Below are 23,983 nucleotides of genomic sequence, written 5' to 3' on the forward strand. Positions count from 1 at the left end.
AGGGTCGTCGCCGTGAAGAGTTTAGGAGATATATATCGAGGAGAAGAAGCATTTTAGGCTGAAGTGAGTACAATTTGGAAACTCTTTTTGATGAACCAGGCTGCAAAAAGTTTGGTGAAATTGGCATGTCTGGTGTGGAAGAATATAGAAACATGAGAGACCAGCAATGAATCCAATAGTCGAGGCTCTTTCAGAATGAGAAGCTGAAACTAAAGCCAATTGTGTGGAAAATTGATATCTGCAATATTTGAGCTATAATTTTCTGTTTTTGTTTTAAGGATGAACAGTTTGATTATATTTGAAAAATGTTTTTTTTTTTTTTGGCTAACCAGCCCCAACTATACGCATGTGCGGAAATGAGGAGTCGAACCGATACCCAGGAAGTCCTAGCGAAGCCAAAACCAATCTACCAAGAACCATCCGGCCAACTGACTGGTGGGTAAATGATTTGTGTTGTGTTTTCTAAAAAATCAAAAAAATTGAAGAACAAAATGTGTAGACAAACCAATTTTTAGAAAAATTGAAAAATAGATCTTTTTTTATAATTGAGGTTTTCGGATTAGTTTGCGTGCTCCTCGACTAACTATGAGGGTCCATTGAACATCCTATAAGCCTAATGTTTCATAAGTGGCCCTACAATGATTCAAACCCAGATAGTCAATGAAGACAGCAAACCTTGATGTTTGCCAAGCCAACCCTTTGGGGTTTGAAAAAAAAAAAAAATAGTTTTGTATTGGTTTGTAAGAACAATATTTGGTGTATGAGGGAAGGTGTTTAAGAGTTCTTTTGTATTTATACTAAATAGTTCATTTTAGTAAACGAAATCATCAAAGCTAAACTTGAGGACATTGTTTTAAAAGCCGAACCGGACTGGTCGGTCCAACCGGTTGGACCCAGAACCGGTCACGTGTCCGGTTCAAGTCAACCCTAAAACCGTTATAATGCAATGGACCGCGTTAAACTGTTAAAAAATCGGATATTTTCAGCGAACCACCGGTCCAATCGGATCGATCGATAAACCGGTCCAATTAAAAATCCCTAAACCTAATACACGCAGCCTTCTTCTCATCGCGTTCAGTTCATCTCTTTCTCAGTTTCTTACGCAAATTTCTCAGCTTCTTCTCTCTTCTCTGCAAAAATTTTCAACTTCGTCTCTGTTGTCTATTCTCTGCGAAGATTTCTCTTTGAAATCCCACCCAAATCGCATCTAAACTCTCTGAAATTGACAACGACGTCTTCCTCCCTCGCCGGAAATCGACGACGTCTTCCTTCCTCGCCCAAAATCGACGACGACAGCTCCGTTCCTTGCTGAAAATCAACGGTGATAGCTCCATTCGTTGACGACAGCTCCATTCTTCGATCCAAGTAATAAACACGTCATTCTTCGATCCAGCTTCAATAATCAATAATATAAATACAACATTTTTGTATCTGATATTAATTTTAAGGCTCAAGAGTTTATGACTGATTATTTCATTGTACCTTCGTTTAGGGAGCTCTTTTGCATCTAGAAGTTGAAGGGTCGGGTTTCTTATATAGACAAGTGCGAAACATGGTAAATCATTCACACCTCTTCCAAATAAAAGAGTTAATGTTGAGTTGTTATGCATCTTACCGATTTTAATCTCCAACCATTTGATGAATGAAGTTGATGGTAATTGACTTAAGCTCGCTGAATAAATGCATATGTNCCGAAATGAGGAGTTGAACCCATACCCACTGTTTTAAAAACCGGACCGGACCGGCCGGTCGGACCGGTTGGACCGGGAACTGGCAGCTTCTCCGGTCCGGCTTAGGTCTCAAGGGCTTTTTTGAAATATTTTAAAATTATGAGGGTTACTTTAATTTTATAGGGGTATTTTAGAGATATATCAAAAGTTTTGGGATTAATTGGTCATTTTATTGGGGCATTTTTGGAATAAATAAAAATTTTAGGGACCAATTTGAACTTTTTTAGCAGAATTTTTGTAATATATTGAAATTTAAGGGGTTAATATATAGTTTTTTAAAAATAAAATATTGCTGACGTCATCGGTCCAACCGGTCGGTCCAATCGGTTGGACCGATTCACCCGTGACCCGGACAGCAAAACGGTTTGCCCTCCAGTCCGGGTTTTAAAACAATGCCCATACCCAAGAAGTCTTAGCGAAGCCAAAACCAATCTACCAAGAACCATCCGGCCAACCGATTAGTGGGTAACTGATTTGTGTTGTGTTTTCTAAAAAATCAAAAAAATTGAAGAACAAAATGTGTAGACAAACCAAATTTTAGAAAAATTGAAAAAATAGATCTTTTTTTATGATTGAGGTTTTCAGACCAGTTTGCGTGCTCCTCGATTAACTATAAGGGTCTATTGAACATCCTACAAGTCTAATGTTTCATAGGTGGCCCTACAATGATTCGAACCCAGATAGTCAATGAAGACAACAAACCTTGATGTTTGTCAAGCCAACCCTTTAGGGTTTGAAAAAAAAAAAATAGTTTTGTATTGGTTTGTAAGAACAATATTTGGTGTATGGGGGAAGGTGTTTAAGAGTTTTTTCGTATTTATACTAAATAGTTCATTTTAGTAAATGAAATCGTCAAAGCTAAACTTGAGGACATTGTTTTAAAAACCGAATCGGATCGGCCGGTCCAACCGGTTAGATCGAGAACCGGTCACGTGTCCAGTTCGAGTCAACCCTAGAACCGTTATAATGCAATGGACCGCGTTAAATCTTTAAAAAATCAGATATTTTCAGCGAACCACTGGTCCAACCAGACCGACCGATAAACCGGTCCAATTAAAAATCCCTAAACCTAATATGTGCAGCCTTCTTCTCATCGCGTTCAGTTCATCTCTTTCTTAGTTTCTTACGCAAATTTCTCAGCTTCTTCTCTCTTCTCTGCAAAAAAATTTTAGCTTCGTCTCTGTTGTCTATTCTCTGTGAAGATTTCTCTCTGAAATCCCACCAAATCGCATCTGAACTCTCTGAAATCGAAACGTCGTCTTCCTCCCTCGTTGGAAATCGACAATGTCTTCCTTCCTCACCGAAAATCGACGACGACAGCTCCATTCTTCGATCCAGGTAATAAACACATCATTCTTCGATCCAGCTTCAATAATCAATAATATAAATACAACATCATTTTTGTATCTGATATTAATTTTAAGGCTCAAGAGTTTATGACTGATTATTTCATTGTACCTTCGTTTAGGGAGCTCTTTTGCAGCTAGAAGTTGAAGGGTCGGGTTTCTTATATAGACAAGTGCGAAACATGGTAAATCATTCACACCTCTTCCAAATAAAAGAGTTAATGATGAGTTATTATGCATCTTACCGATTTTAATCTCCAACCATTTGATGAATGAAGTTGATGGTAATTGACTTAAGCTTGCTGAATAAATGCGTATGTTTTCTGGAAGTTTATGAATTAGTTTCAATTTGCAGGGTGCTTTGCTGCTTCAAATTGGAAAAGAAGCAATTCCTCCTGATATTGTTCCGAAGATTCTGGCAACTCGAGATCGCAGGGAGCTTGCTAAATATGCTTTGTCTGCCCCACCTCATGGACTCTGTCTTGTAGCCGTTAATTATAATGAAGAGCACCTACGGCTTCCGGCAGGTTGCCCCACAGCTAGTTTTGGTAGGCGTCATAGTATAAGCAAATGTAAGCTTCCGTTCTATTAGCTAATTTTGTTGTTCAGTACCAAAAGTAACTGAAAATGGGGGAGTAGGAAAATATAATCCAATTGAAAATAACAGAGTAGAGATCATCCTTGTTGGAGATTAAAATATACTGTTGTATGAACACTTAAATTTCAATGTAGCAATTCATTTTTTGGTTTAAACGTTGCATCATACTTCCTCTATCAGACATCATCAGATAGTATGGTCTCTCTAGCCGCTAAACCATTTAGGTTCTTCAAAGAAAAAACACTTTCATCAAATGTTTTGTTATTATTATTAATTAGTATGTATTTTGACATTTAATATATAAATACAACATCATGTTTGGATTTGGACTTTGAATTGCTGTTAAATACTTAAATTATGTTATGATTGTTGTTAAATTTGAACTTTGAATCATGTTGGATTTGACAGTAATTAAGTTGGTATTGTCTTATTAAAAAATAGAAATATAAAAAAAAAATTTTTTTTTAAAAATGTGTTGACATCATCATGATGTGTGATGACATCACCGATCCAACCCGCTCTGATGGTCAGGTCACGGTTCAACCGGTCCAACCAACGGTCCCACCGGTTAGACCGGTTGAACCGTGACCTGACCATTAGAGCGGGTTGCCCTCCGGTCTGGTTTTTAAAACAATGCTTGAGGATGAATTTCTTAATGTTAAAAAGTTTAAAAGACATGGACCTTCCTAGGGTAATGATATAATATAAACCGCTTATGATTTCTAAAATAGCAAAAAACTTTATACTTGTTAATGATCTGTTAGTGTACTCTTAAACATTATATTGTTATGAAGGTATGAAACATTATTATATCCAAAGAGATTTGCAACCATACAAATTTATTTATAGCATATTGATGAATGGTTATTGGTTGTTGCATAGATTTGATGATGCAAAAGAACTGTTAATCTCTATGTGGGGGTTTGACGATGGTTACCATTATTTTAAAACTCAGTCCAACCAGACCATTGTTGTTATTTTTGTTCACCAAGTGTTTGATAAATTGTTTGACCAACGCTATTTCTATACCTCTTGATTATTTTTAACTCGCACGGGATAAATGGTAGATGTTTACAACTGATTATTTGTAGTTGTATTATCATTTGACTACTATCAAGGATTCACAAATCACATACATACTTCTTGTTCACCAATCATAATGGGAATATATTTTCTTAAATTTTCAGGTTTATATTTTTTTAATCGATCAAACTGCAAACAATGAGTTTACATTGATTCAATCGGTCAACCTGAGACCGAACCACTTTATTGGGTGACACCTCAAGTTGGGTATTAAAATATTGGTGCTGACAAGCTACAAGTGTGGATGTGTTGCTTTGGATAAAATTTTATCTTAAAAAAGGAAGTCAACTCAACCTTATTACATAATTTAAATTTTATTAGGCCGAATGAACTTAATATAAAATATAATTTAATTTTATAGTATTAATGTTATTTAATATGGATTACCTTGGATATATCATATATATGCTTGTGAAACTTGAATGATTTATATTTTAGTTCATGATTTATTTTATATATAATTTTGTTTCTTTTAACATGCCCTCGCTGTCTGAATAATTACATTTGTACCCTACAGGTTTTGCATAGATGCATTTTATTTTATCCCACACTCATTTCCAGCGAGATTTTATTATTTAACCCTAAGCCAGTTTGAACCCTACCTAATCCACAGACGCCGCAACTCAAATGGCGTTCAATACCTTTCTTCGTCGTTGTTCTTCTCTTTCTGAAACCAAGATCTCTTCTTTATTCACAAATTCATGTAAAGTGACTGCAACCATACGACAAGATTCAGTATATAACGTTGAAAATGTATCGAGGCTTAATATATTCCTTCGAAAAGACTGTAAACAAGGTAATATCACTGTTGATGAAGCACGCTATTTCTTTAGTGTAATGATTCATATGCAACCCAAACCACCGATTTCATCATTCAACCGGTTGTTTGGAGCACTTGCTAAGAAGAAGTTTTATGAAGACATTATTTTGCTTTACAAACGACTGGATTCAATGGGGTTGATGCCAGATTTAATTACATTAAATATTTTGATTAATTGTTTTTGTAATATGGGTCGAGTTCGTGATGGTTTTGTTGTTTTTTGGAGAATTTTGAGGGGGGGTTTTAACCCAGATGCTGTGACTTTTACTTCTTTGATTAAAGGTTTGTGTTTGGAGAATAGGAGTTTGGAGGCTATGGAGTTGTTCAAGAAAATGGCTGTGTTTGGGGTCAGGCCTGATATTGTTTGTTATGGTAGTATTATCGATAGTCTTTGCAAAGATGGGTTGATAGATGAAGCGAAAGAATTGTTTTTGGAAATGAAGAGTAGAGGAATGAAGCCAAATGTGGTTGTTTGTACCTCTCTAATTTGCGGTTGGTGTTTTGTGGGAAATTTGGAGGAGGCTGAGAGTTTGTTTGTTGAGATGGGGGATCAAGGTTTGCAGCCCAATGTGGTGACTTTTAATTCAATGATAAATGGGCTTTGCAAGGAGAGAAAGATGGAGGAAGCTAATGGGTTGTTGGAATTGATGAGTCAAAGAGGTTTGCAGCCTGATGTGGTGACTTTTACTACAATGATAAATGGGCTTTGCAAGGAGGGGAAGATGGAGGAAGCTAATGGGTTGTTGGAATTGATGAGTCAAAGAGGTTTGCAGCCTAATGTGGTGACTTTTAATACAATGATAAATGGGCTTTGCAAGGAGGGGAAGATGGAGGAAGCTAATGGGTTTTTGGAATTGATGATTCAAAGAGGTTTGCAGCCTGATGTGGTTACGTTTACTACAATGATAAATGGGCTTTGCAAGGAGGGGAAGATGGAGGAAGCTAATGGGTTGTTGGAATTGATGAGTCAAAGAGGTTTGCAGCCTGATGTGGTGACGTATACCACAATGATAAGTGAGCTTTGCAAGGAAGGCGAGATGGAGGAAGCTAATAGGTTGTTGGAATTGATGAGTCAGAGAGGTTTGCAGCCTGATGTGGTGACGTATACCGCAATGAGAAGTGGACTTTGCAAGGAGGGCAGGATTGAGGAAGCAAATGGGTTAGTGGAGTTAATGAGTCAAAGAGGTTTGCAGGCTTGCAGTCTATGATCTGATCTTCTAGTCTTGACCTTTATAAGTACCCATAGGCTGATTTGGTATCTTTATATGTTCCATCCTGCGATCATAAGTCCTGACATATATAACCCTTTATATTATTTTTAAGTTTTTTTGCTAATTTCAATTTGTTATTGGTCACCTGAATTCTTATTCCTCTAATTATTTTAGCTCTTATATTTTGCAATGTGCTCTGGATATTCTGAGAGTATAATGCCATGAGGTAAAGATGACACTTGATAGTTTTTGCAAATATCTGCCGCTAGGTGTTTAACCCTGAAGGAAAATTTTAGGATAGCCATTGAGGAAATAGACATTTTTTCTTTATTTAAATGCTCGTTTGCCCAAGTTCTCTCAAAGCATGAAGCAAGAACTGCAACATCCAATGATTATTTTTGCTTTTATGGAACTTGTCCAACTTGGTGTTTGCTCAAATACTATTATATCATTGCTTTCCGACTGTATTTTAGTCAATCATTGAATACTTCTTGTCCTTTTACAATGCATGTCTTGACAAGTTAGAAATATCTGTGGCATATTCTCTTTACTGAAGTTCTTTAGTGGTGATTGCATGTTGTGGTCTTCTATTTTCCTGTAAATCAACAGACTTGAACACCTGATACCACAAAAATGTCATTATGTCACTGATTGCTGATGGGGGACCAGGGCTTCATTGACTTCGTTTCTCATTTGCTTGAAGTAAATCTTAGGACATATCCTTCTGCATCTGATGCTCTGAAGCACCTAATGCAATCATAGCCTTAGAAGTTCCAACCTATATCAGCTCGCACCATCTGTATTCGCTCAAATTAATTCATGTTGTTGGTGACTTATGAAGTATGATTTTCCTTTCCCATAGACTTTGTATTTCAGTTTTTCATTATCAAGAATGTAAATTTGTTCGTCTCATGTATTTGAGGGATATGTTCCTACTTCCTCGCTTTGTTTGATAAGGTAGTATAGGAATCTCATCATGTCTTGTAGTACATCAGGAGAATTCTTCTTTCATGTATGAAGAAATATATTTTCAGTATCTTTGAATATGGTAGAACTTTTTAATATAATTTTAGAGCTTTTGCTATTTTTCAAAGTCGATTGCTGATTTATGTTCCAATGATTTAGAGCATGTTCAAGATTTCTAATGCCATAAAATTTGTATAATTCTCTAATGAGGATATCTGAAGCAGTATGGTAGAATAATTTGATAATGACTTGCCAAAGATCTCAAGGTATTGAAATTTTCTTGATCCAACTGAAGGTAAATTTGTTTTGATAAGTTTAACATTGACCAAGGCTTATCAAGAGTATCCATCAATCAAAAGAAAGCAACACTAGAACTAATTACTATTTACTGTTCCAAGAGTTGATTTCTAAGGATTTGCTTTTATGATTTCTGGTGTGAAGCATCTAAGCAGTGTGTTTAGTTGATGAAAGGGCGGCTGCCGGGGAGAAACTAGGAGATATATATTGAGGAGAAGAACCATTTTAGGCTGAAGTGAGTACAATTTGGAAACTCTTTTAGATGAACCAAGCTGCAAAAAGTTTGTTGAAATTGGCATGTCTGGTGTGGAAGAGGATTGAAACAGGGGACCAGCAATGGATTCAATAGTAACGGCTCTTTCAGAATGAGAAGTTGAAACTGAAGTCAATTGTGTGGGAAATTAATAACTGCAATATTTGAGCTATAAATTTGTTGTCTGTTTTTGGTGTGTTTTTGTTTTAAGGGTTACCAAGATGAACAGTTTGATCATATGAAAGATTAACTGACGGGATTTGCAAATGTATTATAGAAAATTAGAAATAGTTTGTGACTTGGTGTTGGTAAACGGAACCGTCAAAGTTAGTTAAATTTGATGATGAATTTCTTAATGTAAAAAAGTTTAAAAGACATAAACCTTCTTAAAGTAATGATATAATAAAAACCGTTTATGATTTCTAAAATAACAAAAATTGTTTAGCCCGTTAATGAACTGTTACCCTTAAACCATATATTGTTATGATGGTGGTAAACAACTAAACATTATATTCAAAGAGGATTATTTATAGCACATTGATGAATGGTTATTGCTTGTTGCGTAGATTTGACGATGCAAAGGAGTTGCTAATCTCTGTGTGGGGGTTTGACCGTGGTGGTGACAAGTTGCATGTGTAGCCGTGTTGCTTTGGTAAAAGTAGTTGAACTTCTTCGCAACCACATATTGCGTAGTTGTAGATGAAAGTTACCGTGAATGTTTGAAGTTATTTCCTTCATTTCCAGTTCAAAAGCCAACAAGAAGCTGACATGATAAATGTGATGCAATTAACTATAGAAGAAACCATCTTCAATGTTGTTAAAGATGGTAGTTCAGGATTGTATGTAAATAGGACTGTTATACGAATCAAGCCGCTTGCGAGCCAGCTCGATTCGGCTCGACAAAAGCTTGACTTGAGCTTAATCGAGTCGGCTGCTTACGGGCCGATTTTGGCTCGATATAGAGGGTAACGCAGAGGGTTCTCAATCTATTGGGAGGTAAATGAAATTTGCATTTATTAAACATAATAGTTTAAAATTTCACAAATTCTACCCATTGTTAAAACTAAAACACAATTTTTACCCCCCAAATCAACCAAATCCCTAAGTTAAAAAAAGAACCCCACCCAAAATTGACAATCCCAATCAACCTTCGTTGTTGTCGTCGCCCATAGTTGCTTTCTTCCAGTATTACAGTCGTCCATGTCATCTGTTACGCCTTTCATCTTCTTTTTCCTTGTTTCACCATTTTTGTTGGCCAGATTAGGCTCTCTTCATTGCGATCTGTTTCTCCTCCTACCCAAGATCTTGTTCGTTATCTCGCCGTCACAATAACTTAATCAGGTATTTTTTTGGCCCATTTTCTTCTTTGTTTTCCCAATGTAAATACTTGTATGCAAATATGAATGATTGAAATGTGAAATATGTGATGTTGAAAAATGCCAATGTCGTGCACTGTGCTCAAACTGTTATTGGCTGTTACGTTTGTGTTCACTTTTGAGGAAGTATTTGTGCTGTGTAACTGTAATGTTTGTGGTTTTGTGCTATGTAACTGTAAGGTGTTTGTGTTGTGGTCCTGTGGAGTGTTCATGTTGTCTAAGTGTGAAGTGTTTGTGCTGTGTAAGTGTAATGTTTGTGCTATGGAGTGTTTGTGTTGTGTTGTTTAGGAAATTATCCCGATGTGTTGAGATGACTGAATAAGGAGTAAATGAGTAATTACATATTCACTTTAAATTAATGCTACACGGTTGGGGGGAAAAAAAACTTTATATTAAATGCAGTATAGGCTTTAAATAAATGTATGTGTTAAGTAACAAATATTGAAAAATGAAAATGCTTTGGGATGTATAACATGTTTTTGCTGTGGAGTGTGGACTGTGCTATTTAGAACGTTATTCAGGTGTGTTGAGAATGAGGAGCAATGAACTTTATATTAAATGCTACACGATTGGAATGAACTTTATATTAAATGCAGGATTCGCTTTTACTTTATATTAAATGTAGCTAACCCATTTGTTTTTATTTTGTATTATAGGTTGGAAATGGCCAGCAGTACCTCAAGCAACCCTATAGAGCAAGATACAAGTACAATTACACTGGGCAATAAATGTTCCTTGAATGAGACCACTACAAATACGGAACACAGTGTTAGTAGCCCAGATAATGGTTGGTAGAATGAGAATCCAATTCAGAGGAAAAAGAGAGCTAAAACATGAGTTGTTTGGACAGAGTTTACCAAAGTGGTTCTCCCGAAAGGTACAAAAAAGGGAGAGTGTATCTATTGCAAAGCAAAGATGTCTATTAATGCCACCAGAAACACCACCCAATTTAATAGAAATTTGAAATAGTGTTCAAACAGAAAAGCTTCCATGAGGCAACAACACATCACTTTTCCCGTTGCCAATTCTGATGTTGGAACTTCTGTTTTGCCTACTTTAAGTGGAAAGTTCGACATGATGAATATGAGGGAACTTATCGCCCATTTGGTACTTATGCATAAGCATCCATTTTCAGTTGTGGAGGAAGAGGGCTTGAACAATATGATGAACTATGGGATTCCTGAATGGAGTTCGGTTTCCCACCATACTTGCAAAAATGATTGTATGAAAGTATATGAGAGTGAAAAAGCGAAGTTGAAGACATTGTTGAAGAATGTGACCAAGATTAGTTTGACTACGGATTTATGGAATTCCGGCAATCAAAAGATGGTGCTCACTGGGCATTAGATAGATGGTACTTAGAGGATGAATAGACGTCCCCTCAACTTTGTGCATTTACCTCCTCTTCGTACCGGTGTTGCAATTGTTGACTCCATATCCAAGTGCCTTCTGGAATGGGGATTGAAAATAAGGTTTACACTATCTCAGTGGATAACGCTTTAAGTAATGACGTTGTAATCAAAATTATGAGGGAAAATTTTTAAGTTATGGGGAATTTGATTTGTGGAGGTAAATTATTTCACGTTAGATGGTGCCCATATCTTGAACCTCATTGTTCAAGATGGACGTTATCAGATTGGGCATATCATCGACAACATCCATAAGAGCATCTTATACATCAATGCTTCAGAGATTAGGATTAGAGTTTTTACTGAGATTGTGCAACAACTTAAATTGCTATTTCGGAAGCTTATTCTACATTGTAAAACAAGATGGAATTCGACTTATGAAATGTTGGCAATGGCAATTAAGTTTTAAAAAGTATTTCCTAGGTTGAAAGAAAGGGATTCAAGTTATCATTATTGTCCATAGGACGAGGATTGGGAGAAAATGTGTGACATTTTAAAGGTTTTCAGTGGTACAACCAATCTCATTAGTGGGAGTGATTATCCTACATCTAATTTATTTTTAAAGGAGGTTTGTTTAGTGAAAATGATGTTGGATAGTAAGAGTGAAGACGAAGATGAGTTTATTAGAAACATGATGAGAAAGATGAAGGAGAAGTTTGATAAATATTAGGGGGAATGTAATGTGCTGATGCATGTGGATGATGTATTGGATCCTCGATTGAAAATGAGGGTAATTCAATGGGCCTCCCCCAAGATGTATTATGAGTTAGAACCTCGTGCAAGTACTATAACTATTCAGGATGCATTGTATGAGATGTTGAAGCTAATAAAGCCTCCACTATTTCCCGTGGACCTCCCCTTGTAGGGGATGGAGTTGGAGCCACGAGTTGGGATGATTTTAGCAATTTTTTAGATGTGGTGGAGACTGCTGAGCCAAGTAATTATGAGCTAAACTGTTATTTGGGAGAGGAATGTCATAAGTATGTAGGGGATCATGAGGTATTTGATGCTTTACAATGGTAGAAGGCAAATTCAACCAAGTACCCTATATTGTCCATGATGGCTCGTGAGATACTAGTCATCTCATTCACTACGATTGTTTCAGAGTCTTCATTCAGTGTTGGGAGTAGGGTTATTGACAGTTATCGAGCTTCTTTGTCTCCGAACATGGTGGAAATGCTCTTATGTGGATGTGATTGGTGTCGATCTTTGAACGGAGTGAAGAAAGCATGCAAAGTAAGTTCCCTTGATTATATTTTTAATGCAATTCAATATTTACAATTACTTTATATTAATGTAAACTTAATTTTTATTTCTTATTTCATTTCAAAAAGAGCAGGACCACTTGGAGATTGTTCTTCTTATCCCGTCAGTTGGCAAGAATCAGTAGATTGTTTAATTCTCCAGCACATCATTGGGTGTGGCAACAGGATTGGGCAGGTTTGACTTAATTGATTGTTTCTTTTGGTTTGCATATTCACCTTTATGTACTTATGTCCTTAAGTGATTATTTATTTATTTATTTATTTATTTATTATTATTATTATTATTATTATTTTGTTTGTAGGAGTGGGGCAAGAATGGTTTTGGGATGTAGTTGCCAACATACAACCTTTTTTTTTTTTAATGAAACATTATATTTTGATGTTTTGGGATTAAATTTGTATATAGTCCTCTTTTTGTTCTGAAGAAAGATGAATTAAGTGAAGTGAACCAAACAAAAACTTTAATTCACTCCACTTAATTTGTTGAAACAGGTCGACTGCAATATTTTTTATATAGTATGATGAAATGATCACACGTGGAGTATCAGTTGTTTGCCAAATACATGCAAGTTTACTTGTGTTTGTCAAATATTTTGTGCCTTTGTGGCATTAAAATAGAATATATTATACATGCATGTCCCCAACATTTTTTTTTTTTATGTTTAACTTGTAAAGAGATTTAGTTGTTGTTTTAATGTATATGACAGAAAATGGATTGAATACCATTAAAAAACCAAGTCTGATTCGAGAAAAAAAATTTGACGTTTTAGTACTAACTCGCGAGCTAGCTCGAGCTCGAGCTCGGCTCGCGACCCAAGCTTGATTGCCTTATATTCCTCAATGAGCTCGAGCTGAGCCAGCAATTTGCAGCTCGGCTCGAACTAGTGAAACCCCCCCCCCCCCCCCCCAGCCCAGCTCGTTTAGTTGAATACTCAGCTCGAATTGGTTCGTTAAGATCCCTATATGTAAAAGTTGTTTTGATACATCAAATAATGTCATCTTATATATTTCATTAATGTAAAACATCAGCCATCACAGAGATTTCCAAACGGGAGCCTAAAGAAAAACATGTTCAAGATTTGACAAATTAGTTAAATACCTTAATCAAAGACAAAGTAATTAAAAAAAAGGCAATTATAAAAACAAGGGCAAAGTTGTAATACAATACAACAATCTTATTCTTGATGAGATTGTATTATTTAACCACTAAGCCAGTTTGAACCCTAGATAATCCACAACCGCCACTACTCAAATGGTGTTCAAAACTTTTCTTTGTCGTCGTTCTTCTTCTTCTAAGACCAAAATCTCATCTTTATTCACAAATTCATGTAAAGTGACTTAAACTATACCACAAGATTTAGTATCTAACATTGAAGATGCAGCGAGGCTTGATATATTCCTTCAAAAAGACTGTAAACAAGGTAATATCATTCTTAATGAAGCACGCTATTTCTTTTGTTTAATGACTCCTATGCAACCCACTCCACCGATTTCATCATTCAACCTGTTGTTTGGAGCTCTTACTAAGAAGAAGTTTTATAAAGACGTTATTTTGCTTAACAAATGACTAGATTCAATGGGGTTGTTGCCAGATTTAATTACTTTGAATTTTTTGATTAATTTTTTTTGTAATGTGGGTCGAGTTTGTGATGGTTTGTTGTTTGTTGGAGGATTTTGAGGTGGGGTTTTAACCCAGATGTTGTGACTTTTAATTCTTTGATTAAAGGTTTGTGTTTGGAGAATAAGAGTTTGGAGGCTATGGAGTTGTTCAAGAAAATGGTTGTGTTTGGGGTCAAGCTTGATATTGTTTCTTATGGTAGTATTATCAATGGTCTTTGCAAAGATGGGTTGGTAGATAGGGCAAAAGAATTGTTTTTGGAAATGAAGAGCAATTCTTACTGACTTATAATACAATGATAAGTGGGTTCTGCAAGGAGGGGAAGATGGAGGAAGCTAATGGGTTAATGGAATTAATGATTCAAGAGGTTTGCAGCCTAATGTGGTAATGTTTACTCATTGATAAATGGGCTTTGCAAGGAAGGGAAGATGAAGGGAGCTAATGGGCTATTGGAATTGATGCGTCAAAGAGGTCTACAACATAAATAGTTTGTTCTTTATCATATCATAATCATATGATCTATCCAAAAGGCTATAGAAATAGATATCCATGTTAAGTACAATACACCCTATAAATAATTCCAACAAAATCCACCCTAGAAAGTTGAAAGTACAAACATATCATATAATCGTTAGAGTAATTTCTCTTGTTTCTGAAACTAATGGGTTTTACTCTAACGATCCATAACTAACATTAAATCATAAGATATTATGATTTGAATCCAAAAGTCTCCACAAATAAATATCCATGAATAGTTCAAAAAGCCCTCATAATTATCTCAAAAAACAATCAAACCCTTAAAAGTTAAAAACTAACACAAACAACCTCAAAAAGTATTTCTCATTTTGTTCAGCTACCACCAAACCCACGGAATTCAGTTAAAAATCTGGTTTAACACACACAACTGGGTTTATGTAGTAGAAAGAAGTAAACTAGTTATATCACAATTAGAGGTGGCGGTGGGCCGTGCCGTGCCCTACCATGCCTAAAAATTCAAGGCCCATCGTGTCGTGGGTCGTGTCGTGCCAAGGCCTGCACAGTTTCGTGCCCTGTTGTGTCTTACCGGCCCACAAAATTTGAAGGCCCATCGCACGGCCCATTAATATCGTGCCATGCTTTGGGCCATGCCTTGGGCCAGCTCACGTGTTTTGTAAAATTATTTAATTTTAATATTTATAAATAATGGTAATTTTGATTTATTATTAATAATTATTTTTAAAATATTTTATATGTTATATTTAGTGACATTTTGTATTTATATTAATTAAAAATATATAATCACTATGAAATATAATAAAATAATGAGACATTGAAAATATTAATTGAATTTCAACACTTTTTATTGCTTCTAAGTTATAATTATAAATTACAAATACAAACTTAGAAGTTAGGATTAGGAATTATTATACATCTTCATTTTCATTAATTTCTAAATTCTTAAAATCTTTAAATATATCTTCAGCAACACGATTTTGAAGCTTGAAATCTACTGCTACCCAATCTTTCATACACATAATGACTTCAACAACACTTGGATGTAAAGTTGATCTTCTCTCGTCTAATACATGCCCACCTACACTAAAAGCTGATTCTAATGCTATAGTAGAAACCGAAGGCGTTAGTAAATCACATGCAATTGTGGAAAGTATAGGATAAGTCTTTTAATGAACTTTCCACCATTGAAGAATATCAAATTGATCACCTTCAATCGTAATTTCAGCCAAATGATTCATGCTAAAATAATTTGTAATTTCATCATATGAAGAGCTTGCACCTACCGATTGTTTACCTTTAGTGATGATAGACCAAATACGCTCTTTTTTACCTATGGAGGAACTTGACATTGATGGTATTGCTGGTAGCATACTTGTCATGTTTCCATATTTGGCTTCATAATGTGAATACATTTGAAGTAATAGTTTTAAATCTTCCACTACAATTTTTAATGGGGTCTCTGGATTGCTAAAATTTCTTGTATCATATTATTTACTCCGAATAATTTTACCCTTGGATCCATTACAGTAGTTAAAGCAAACAATATAGACATTTTTTTTTCCAATATTTTCTAAATTTTGTTTCCATTTTTTTTTTGCAATATTTCCAAAAATTGCATGATCTCTATATTCTTTAAAAATAAAACTAGTATCTACTATATGATAAAAGACTAAACAAGTTGTAGGATAATAAATACCAGAACATTGTTCAGTAGCATCATTTAAATGTTCTGAAATATTCATTAAGGAAAAACCAAGATCCCAATGATTTCTAGTCAATAAATGATCATATTGTTTTTTATTAAAAAATTGTGTAATAGCATTTTCATATGATTCACAAGATTTTAACATTAAATATGTGGAGTTCCAACGAGTCCTAACATCATTTTCAATTTTCTCTTTTGTAACCCTTTTTGCTTACACATACTATGGTATTGTTGTAAACTTGAAGGAGATGATGAAATAAATGTAATTGCATGCCTAATTAAAGATATTTCATTTTCAATTGATTTTATTCCATCTTGTGCAATTAAATTTATTATGTGACAAACACTTCTAATATGAAATAATTGACCTTCATAAGGTGGATTTAATTGTTTTGACAAAAAATCAATAACTCTATCATTTGATGATGCATTATCAAATGTGAGAGAAATTTTTTTATCTTTTATTTCATATTCACTAAAAATTTTAGTTAATTCTTCATAAATAGTCACGCCAGTATGTGGATATTCTAATACACGAATGTCAGAATTTGTTTCTTTTTTTCAATTGCCAATCTGAATTAATAAAATGACCTTTGCACAAATATATCATAATCTTGATTAGTGGCGCGTTCATAAATCAGAACTAAATGAAATAACTCCATTAAATTTACTAAGTGATTTTTAATATTTGTTTTCATTTCATTGTAAATTCTAAAAATACAGCTCTTAAAGTTTTCTTAGGAACTCTCTTAAAAACAGGTTGTACACTTTGCATATACCATTCTAAAATTGGATTATCACCATATGAAAAAGGTTGATCGGTTGCGACAACATACCTGGCCATATAGTCTCTCATGTTTTTTGACTATATGTGAAGCTAGAAATCTCACCCATTATACTATTTGATTGACTACTAGTTGATAACATATCAATGCAACAAATGCCCTTGTAAATGAAATTCATTGGTGCCCTTTTAATGTTGTGACATTTTTTTTGCAATGTTCCTTTATATGCCTCTGAAGATGCCTAGTGCCACTTGTCTTGAACCAGCCAAATAGAACCACATATTTGCACACTGCACATTGCACGATTTCACCATGAATTGTTCTTTGTTTTGAATAAAATCTCTCCAAACAATTGATTTTTGCTTTCTTTTCTTTTCTGGGGGGTGGTTGTGATAGATTTTGTGGTGGTGACTCAATCAAAAGAATTAATTCATTTGAATTTTGATCCACTTGAAATTCGCTAAAAATCAAAATAAATTCATGAAAAAATATTGAAATTGAAGAGATTATGAGCTTGAGAGTTGAGAGAGAGAGAGAGTAAGATTGGAATTGAGTGCGAAAAAATTAGAGAAATTTGGTATTATAGGAAAAATCAAAATATATATATGAAATAGCCGTTACCCACCTGCACAGGGGTAACGGCTATTTTAAAATAGTTGTTATCCCCTTGGATGGGCTTCTTTTAAGCCCCGACACGGCCCGCATATTTTCATGTCGGACCGTGCCGTGCTTTTCTTTTTGTGCAATGCCTTATTTTGTCATGTTTTTTTCGTGCTAAGTCTGCTGTGCCGTGGGCTGACACGGCCCATTGTCACTCTAATCACAATCATATGATTGTATCCAAAGGTAATAAAGAAACACTCTTAGTTATCCAAAAATCTATAAAACCCCTAAGTTTAAAAACTTCCACAAAATACAACTAGAGTATATTCCATAGGTCTATTCTAACATTCCACCACACAAGAGCCACTGAGTTTACTTAAAACTAGAGCTGGGCATTTGGGACCAAGCCCAAAGCTAGCATCAAACCCGGTCCTAGGAGGTCTGGTCCCAAACAAGACCAGGCCTAAGGAAGAGGGCCCAGACCCTCCACTGGGCCTTCCTCCAAGGCCCGGGCCTGGGTTCAAAATTTTTTCGTATTTATCATTTTAGTCCTTTGTAAAATTCATTAAGCCCATTAAATAAGTATAATTATAAGGGTTAAATAAATTGTACGAAATTTATTAAAAAAAAAAAAATTTAACCTTTTATAACCGTTGGCTGCCAATGGTCACAAGAGCAGCCACAGTTATAACTTATAATTATTTATATTATAGTTTTTTTTATTCCCCCCCCCCCCCTCCACTACACTACACTATAAATACCCTAAAACCTTTCATTTTTTTCACACCAATCATCTCTCATTCTTTCATTCTCTCAATCTCTCTACTCCAAATCTCCAATCAATTCTCATTCAATTTATATTTAATTTTTCATTTATTTATTTATATTATTTAATTTTTTTCTATTTTTCAATATCATAATTTCCTATTATTATTTAATTTCTTTTCATTTAATTATTTATTATTTTATCATAAATTTATAATGTCTTCCCCAAATGGTTTTACGTCCATCCACCGAAGAAATGAAGCCTTCAATCCATTTTCACCATTCCTCCAGAGGAAGCAGTTGTAATTCCACACCCATTCGGTCGGGACGAGGTGTAGCAAAACATATGCGAGCTGCGAGTCAACGGGCACGGACATAGCCCAACCCCCCTGACCATCAAAGAGGGTCGTGTCTGATGTCTGCTATACTTTACCAAATCAAAATGGCCAAAGACAATGGGGAGGGGGAGAATCTGTGGGATATGTAATTTATGTGGAACCATTATTGGCCTGAGAAGAGGACTTCGACGATGCGAGACACGTAGAGAAGAAGCATCCCCAAATAAATGCATCTTCAAGCGGATCGGTAACAAATTCAAACTCAACTTAATTTTAATCCACAATCCTCAACTCTCTCAACATGGCAATACAAGACACTGTTGCACGAGAGGAATAGCAAGATATAGTTGCTACGGATCCTCCCATTTGTTTTCTGAAAATCTTTTTTTTGTTAATAGGTTAAAACTGCTTTTGTCCACATATCCCCTGTTAGTAGAAGTACAGTAGAAGAGTATACTAAAACTTTAAACATAAATAATAAACTTAAAAACGAATTTCAAATTTTAGGAATATATCTATTGCACTTACATTAATATAGGGCTTGTAGATCAAAAACCGATTTTTTAATTGTTACAGTACATTTCTTATCATAATTTGGGTTCACAACAAAAATTGATAGGTTTTAAACCATATATGAAAAACATAGTGCTGAAACTATTTATTTTACAATTCTTGAAGTTTTGCAAGAATATTTATTAACTGATAGAGTTTAGCGCTAACGCTTGATAATGCAGCTGCTAACACCGCAGCAATCTCTTTATTTGAAAAGAAATTGATCCGCTTGGTGAAAACAAATTTTATCACCAGAAATGTGCTTGTCACATCATTAATTGATAGTTAAAGCAGGTTTAGATGCTATATATTCAAAGATGGAGAGGTACGTAAGCTACCGGATTTATCGTCGGCGGTAGCAATAAATGGCAGGAGTACGTCAAATATTGTAAGCAAGAGAAGCCACCGGTTCGACCTTTGAAGTTATGTACAAACATGCTTATCCGTTGGAACTCTGCCTACTTGATGTTGGAAAAAGCTTTACAACTCGACAACAAATTACAGATTTCGTCAACCGAACTATCAAGGAATTGTCAACTATGATGTTGGGCGGTTTGTGACTTTTTTATTCATTTCTTAAAAATTTTTATGATGCTACAATACATTAAGTGGTATTTATTATCCAACTACTAATTTAGTGTTAGATATTTTAGTTCAAATTGCTAAAACTTTTGCTCAATTAGATATGATAACATTTTAAGTGAAATTGTTTCAAGTATGGAAGAAAAATATAAGAGATATTGGTTAGATATTCCATCTTATATGGATTAGACCTTTTTCTAGATCCTGGTTTAAATTATCCGTAGTTAACGGTGTAATTATTGAGTTAGGCCATTATTTAGGACATGATTATACGCTTATTTGACTGACTTTAAACACAAATTAGATAGGCTTTTTCTTAATATGAGAATAGTACAATGAAATGGAAGTGGAACTGAAACTGGAACGTCTAGGAGAGGCGATCAGGACCTTGATGCAGCCCCCCTCAGAATCGAGCAAGTGGGCGTATGTGAACGTGGCGGAAGCTCCAACTCCAGCTCATACATACATGACCAAATGAGATGACTTCTACCTACTACTGGTGGACCTGGCCTTTATGACGATGAAGGGCAACTTACATGAATATTCTTCAATGGTGGAACCAACATGAAAGTCGATTCCCCATTATATCCCAAATGGCACGTGACATTTTATTTGTGCCGGTTTCTATAATTGCATCCGAGTCAACATTTTCAACGAGTGGTCGGATTGTTGAGATAATATTTTCTTTAACCGATGAGATGATTGAAGTGATAACTGTTTACGGGATTGGACTCATGCAGAAAGAAGACTACAACACCCTGAAGATCCCGAACTACTCGAACTCTTTAGGAATACATTTGATAATGTAACTATTGTTGACGATGAAATTGAAGATGAATAATTTAATAAAAAAATATTATATGTTTATTTGTGAAGCGTGAATGTGTGAAATGTGATATTACATTTATGTTAAAAATTAAAATTAACTATTAATTTATTATTTTTTAAATAATTAAATTTTTTCAGAACTTACTAATCAACCCCTAAAAAATACTAAAAAACCCCCTATAAATTTTGTTTTGCCTCCAAAATATAAAATTGAGGGGGGAAAAAAAATTATTCAAGCCCCATGGACCCGTCCTAGGACCGGTCCTAGGCCCATGGGACCAGTCCCGACTGGCCTAAGGCCTGGTCCGTCTTGTTTTCTCATGGCCTGGCCAGCCCAGGCCTGGGCTCACAAGGGACCGATCCCTCCCCCCACCTCTACTAAAACACACACATGTAGGTTTAAGTTGAGAAGGTGTTGGGGTGGTGGAGATCCATTGAGACTTGACTGGTTGAAAAGTAAACGCCACTCTTTTGTTTACCTTAAAAATCTGTGTTAAATAAAACTAGTATTTAGCCTTGTGTCAATAGGTTGATATTGGATGCAGTCTCAACAAATTTGACATCCGAGCGACTAAAGAAAAAACCTCAAGCTGCACTAGATTTACGACTTTATGAATCAGAGTATTTAACCGTAAACCCACAAATGACTAGCCAGTTTGAACCCTAGATAATCCACACGCCGCTAACTGGCCTCCAAAACCTTTCTTCGTCGTTTTTTTTTCTTTCTGAAACCAAAATTTCATCTTCATTCACAAATTCATGTAAAGTGACTACAACCTACCACAAGATTCAGTATATAACGCTGAAGATGTAGCGAGGCTTGATGTATTCCTTCGAAAAGACTGTAAACAAGGTAATATCACTCTGGCTGACGCACGCTATTTTTTAGTTTAATGATTCATATGCAACCCAAACCACCGATTCATCATTCAACGGTGTTTTGGAGCTCTTGCTAAGAAGAAGTTTTATGAAGACGTTATTTTGCTTTACAAACGACTGGATTCATGGGTTGATGCCAGATTTAATTACATTAAATATTTTGATTCATGTTTTTGTAATGTGGGTCGAGTTCGTGATGGTCTTGTTGTTTTTTGGGAGATTTTGAGGTGGGTTTTAACCCATGCTGTGACTTTTAATTCTCTGATTAAAGGTTTGTATTTGGAGAATAGGAGTTCGGAGGCTATGGAGTTGTTGGAATTGATGAGTCAAAGAGGTTTACGCCTGATGTGGTGACTTTTAATACAATGATAAGCGGGCTTTGCAAGAGGGGAAGACAGAGGAAGCAAATGGTTGTTGGAGTTGATGGGTCAAGAGGTTTGCAGCCTGATGTGGTAACATTTAATACAATGGTAAATGGGCTTTGCAGGGAAGGGAGATGGAGGAAGCTAATGGGTTGTTGGAATTGATGAGTCAAAGGGGTTTGCAGCCTGATGTGGTGACGTTTAACACAATGGTAATAGGCTTTGCAAGGAGGGAAGACGGAGGAAGCTAATGGGTTGTTGGAATTGATGAGTCAAAGAGGTCTGCAGCCTGACGTGGTGACTTTTAATATAATGTAAGCGTGCATTGCAAGGTGGGGAAGACGGGGAAGCTTATGGTTTTTTGAATTGATGATTCAAAGAGTTTTGCAGCCTAATGTGGTTACGTTTACTACAATGATAAAAGGGCTTTGCAAGGGAAATGGAGGAAGCTAATGGGTTGATGGAAATGATGATTCAAAGAGGTTTGCAGCCGAATGTGGTGACTTTTAATTTAATGATAAATGCTTTGCAAGAAGGGCAAGATGGAGGAAGCTAATGGGCTGTTGGAATGATGAATCAAAGAGGTTTGCAGCCTAATGTTGTACATTTACTCACATGATAAATCGGCTTTGCAGGAGGGGGAGGACGGAAGCTAATGGGTTGTTGGAATATATGATTCAAAGAGGTTTGCAGCCTAATGTTGTGACTTTTAATACAATGTTAAATTGGCTTTGCAAAGAGGGGAGATGAGGAAGCTAATGGGTTGTTAATTGATGAGCCAAAGAGGTTTGCAGCCTAATGTGGTGACATATACCACAATGATAAGTGAGTTTTGCAACGAGGCAAGATGGAGGAAGCTAATGGGTTGTTGGATTGATGATTCAAGAGTTTGCAGCCTAATGTGGTGACTTTTAATTCATGATAAATGGGTTTTGCAAGGAAGGAAGACGGAGGAAGCTAATGGGTTGTTGGAATTGATGAATCAAAGTGGTTTGCAGCCTGATGTGGTGACTTTTATTCAATGATAATGGGCTTTGCAAGGAGGGAAGACGGAGGAAGCTATGGGTTGTTGAATTGAGAATCAAAGAGGTTTGCAGCCTGAGTCATGACTTTTAATTCAATGATAAATGGGCTTTGCAAAGAGGGGAAGACGGGAAGCTAATGGGTTGTTGGAATTATAATCAAAAAGGTTTGCAGCCTAATTTTGTGACTATACTACAATGATAAATGGGCTTTGCGGAGGGGAGGACGGAGGAAGCTAATGGGTTTGTGGAATTGATGATTCAAAGAGGTTTGCAGCCTAAGTGGTGACTTTAATTCAATGAAAATGGGCTTTGCAAGGAAGGGAAGACGGAGGAAGCTAATGGTTTGTGGAATTGATGAATCAGTGGTTTGCAGCCTGATGTGGTGACTTTTAATTCATGATAAATGGGCTTTGCAAGGAGGGGAAGATGGAGGAAGCTAATGGGTTGTTGGAATTGATGAGTCGAAGAGGTTTGGAGCCTATGTGGTGACTTTTACTACAATGATAAATGGGCTTTGCAAGGAGGGGAAGATGAGGAAGCTAATGGGTTGTTGGAATGATGAGTCAAGAGGTTTGGAGCCTAATGTGGTGTCTTTTACTTCAATATAAATGGGCTTTGCAAGAGGGAAATGGAGAAGCTAATCGGTTGTTGGAATTGATGATTCAAAGAGGTTTGCAGCCTAATGTGGTGACGTTTAATACAATATAAGGTTTTGCAAGGATAGGAAGACGGAAGCTAATGGTGTTGTTGAATTGATGATCAAAGAGGTCTGCAGCCTGATGTGGTGACTTTTAATACAATATAAACGGCTTTCAAGGAGGGAAGACAAGGAAGCAAATGGGTTTTGGAATTGATGGGTCAAAGAGGGTGTCAGCCTATGTGGTAACATTTAATACAATGGTAAATGGGCTTTGCAGTGAAGGGAAGATGGAGGAAGCTAATGGGTTGTTGGAATCATGAGTCAAAGAGGTCTGCAGCCTGATGTGGTGACTTTTAATACAATGATTAGCGTGCATTGCAGGGAGGGGAAGACGGGGAAGCTTATGGGTTTTTTGAATTGATGATTCAAAGAGGTTTGCAGCCTAATGTGGT

The 23,983-nt window shown here is 35.9% G+C and overlaps 2 protein-coding genes across 2 annotated transcripts; both read left to right on the forward strand.

Annotated features, from left to right (window-relative positions):
- Positions 1-5,384: 5,384 nt before the first annotated feature.
- Positions 5,385-7,837, forward strand: LOC116106667 (pentatricopeptide repeat-containing protein At1g62720-like). Its single transcript, XM_031393020.1, has 2 exons — positions 5,385-6,149; positions 6,465-7,837. Exons 1-2 carry the CDS (start codon positions 5,385-5,387, stop codon positions 6,783-6,785), a joined length of 1,086 nt encoding a protein of 361 aa, XP_031248880.1. The 3' UTR covers positions 6,786-7,837.
- A 13,467-nt stretch (positions 7,838-21,304) lies between these two features.
- On the forward strand, positions 21,305-22,250 carry LOC116106540 (pentatricopeptide repeat-containing protein At5g16640, mitochondrial-like). The gene is made up of 2 exons (XM_031392912.1): positions 21,305-21,478; positions 21,795-22,250. Exons 1-2 carry the CDS (start codon positions 21,449-21,451, stop codon positions 22,029-22,031), a joined length of 267 nt encoding a protein of 88 aa, XP_031248772.1. The 5' UTR covers positions 21,305-21,448; the 3' UTR covers positions 22,032-22,250.
- The last annotated feature ends 1,733 nt before the right edge of the window (positions 22,251-23,983 follow it).

Source organism: Pistacia vera, unplaced genomic scaffold (assembly GCF_008641045.1).
Source record: "Pistacia vera cultivar Batoury unplaced genomic scaffold, PisVer_v2 Contig52, whole genome shotgun sequence".
Classification (NCBI taxonomy): domain Eukaryota; kingdom Viridiplantae; phylum Streptophyta; class Magnoliopsida; order Sapindales; family Anacardiaceae; genus Pistacia; species Pistacia vera.

Excerpts from the sequence above, each read along its gene's own strand:
- LOC116106667 (XM_031393020.1), top strand. The coding sequence starts at position 5,385 with ATGGCGTTCAATACCTTTCTTCGTCGTTGTTCTTCTCTTTCTGAAACC. Across the intron at positions 6,150-6,464 it reads AAGGTTTGCAGCCCAATGTG|GTTACGTTTACTACAATGAT; the intron begins GTGACTTTTAAT and ends CAGCCTGATGTG.
- LOC116106540 (XM_031392912.1), top strand. The coding sequence starts at position 21,449 with ATGTATTCCTTCGAAAAGACTGTAAACAAG. Across the intron at positions 21,479-21,794 it reads TCGAAAAGACTGTAAACAAG|GAGTTCGGAGGCTATGGAGT; the intron begins GTAATATCACTC and ends TTTGGAGAATAG.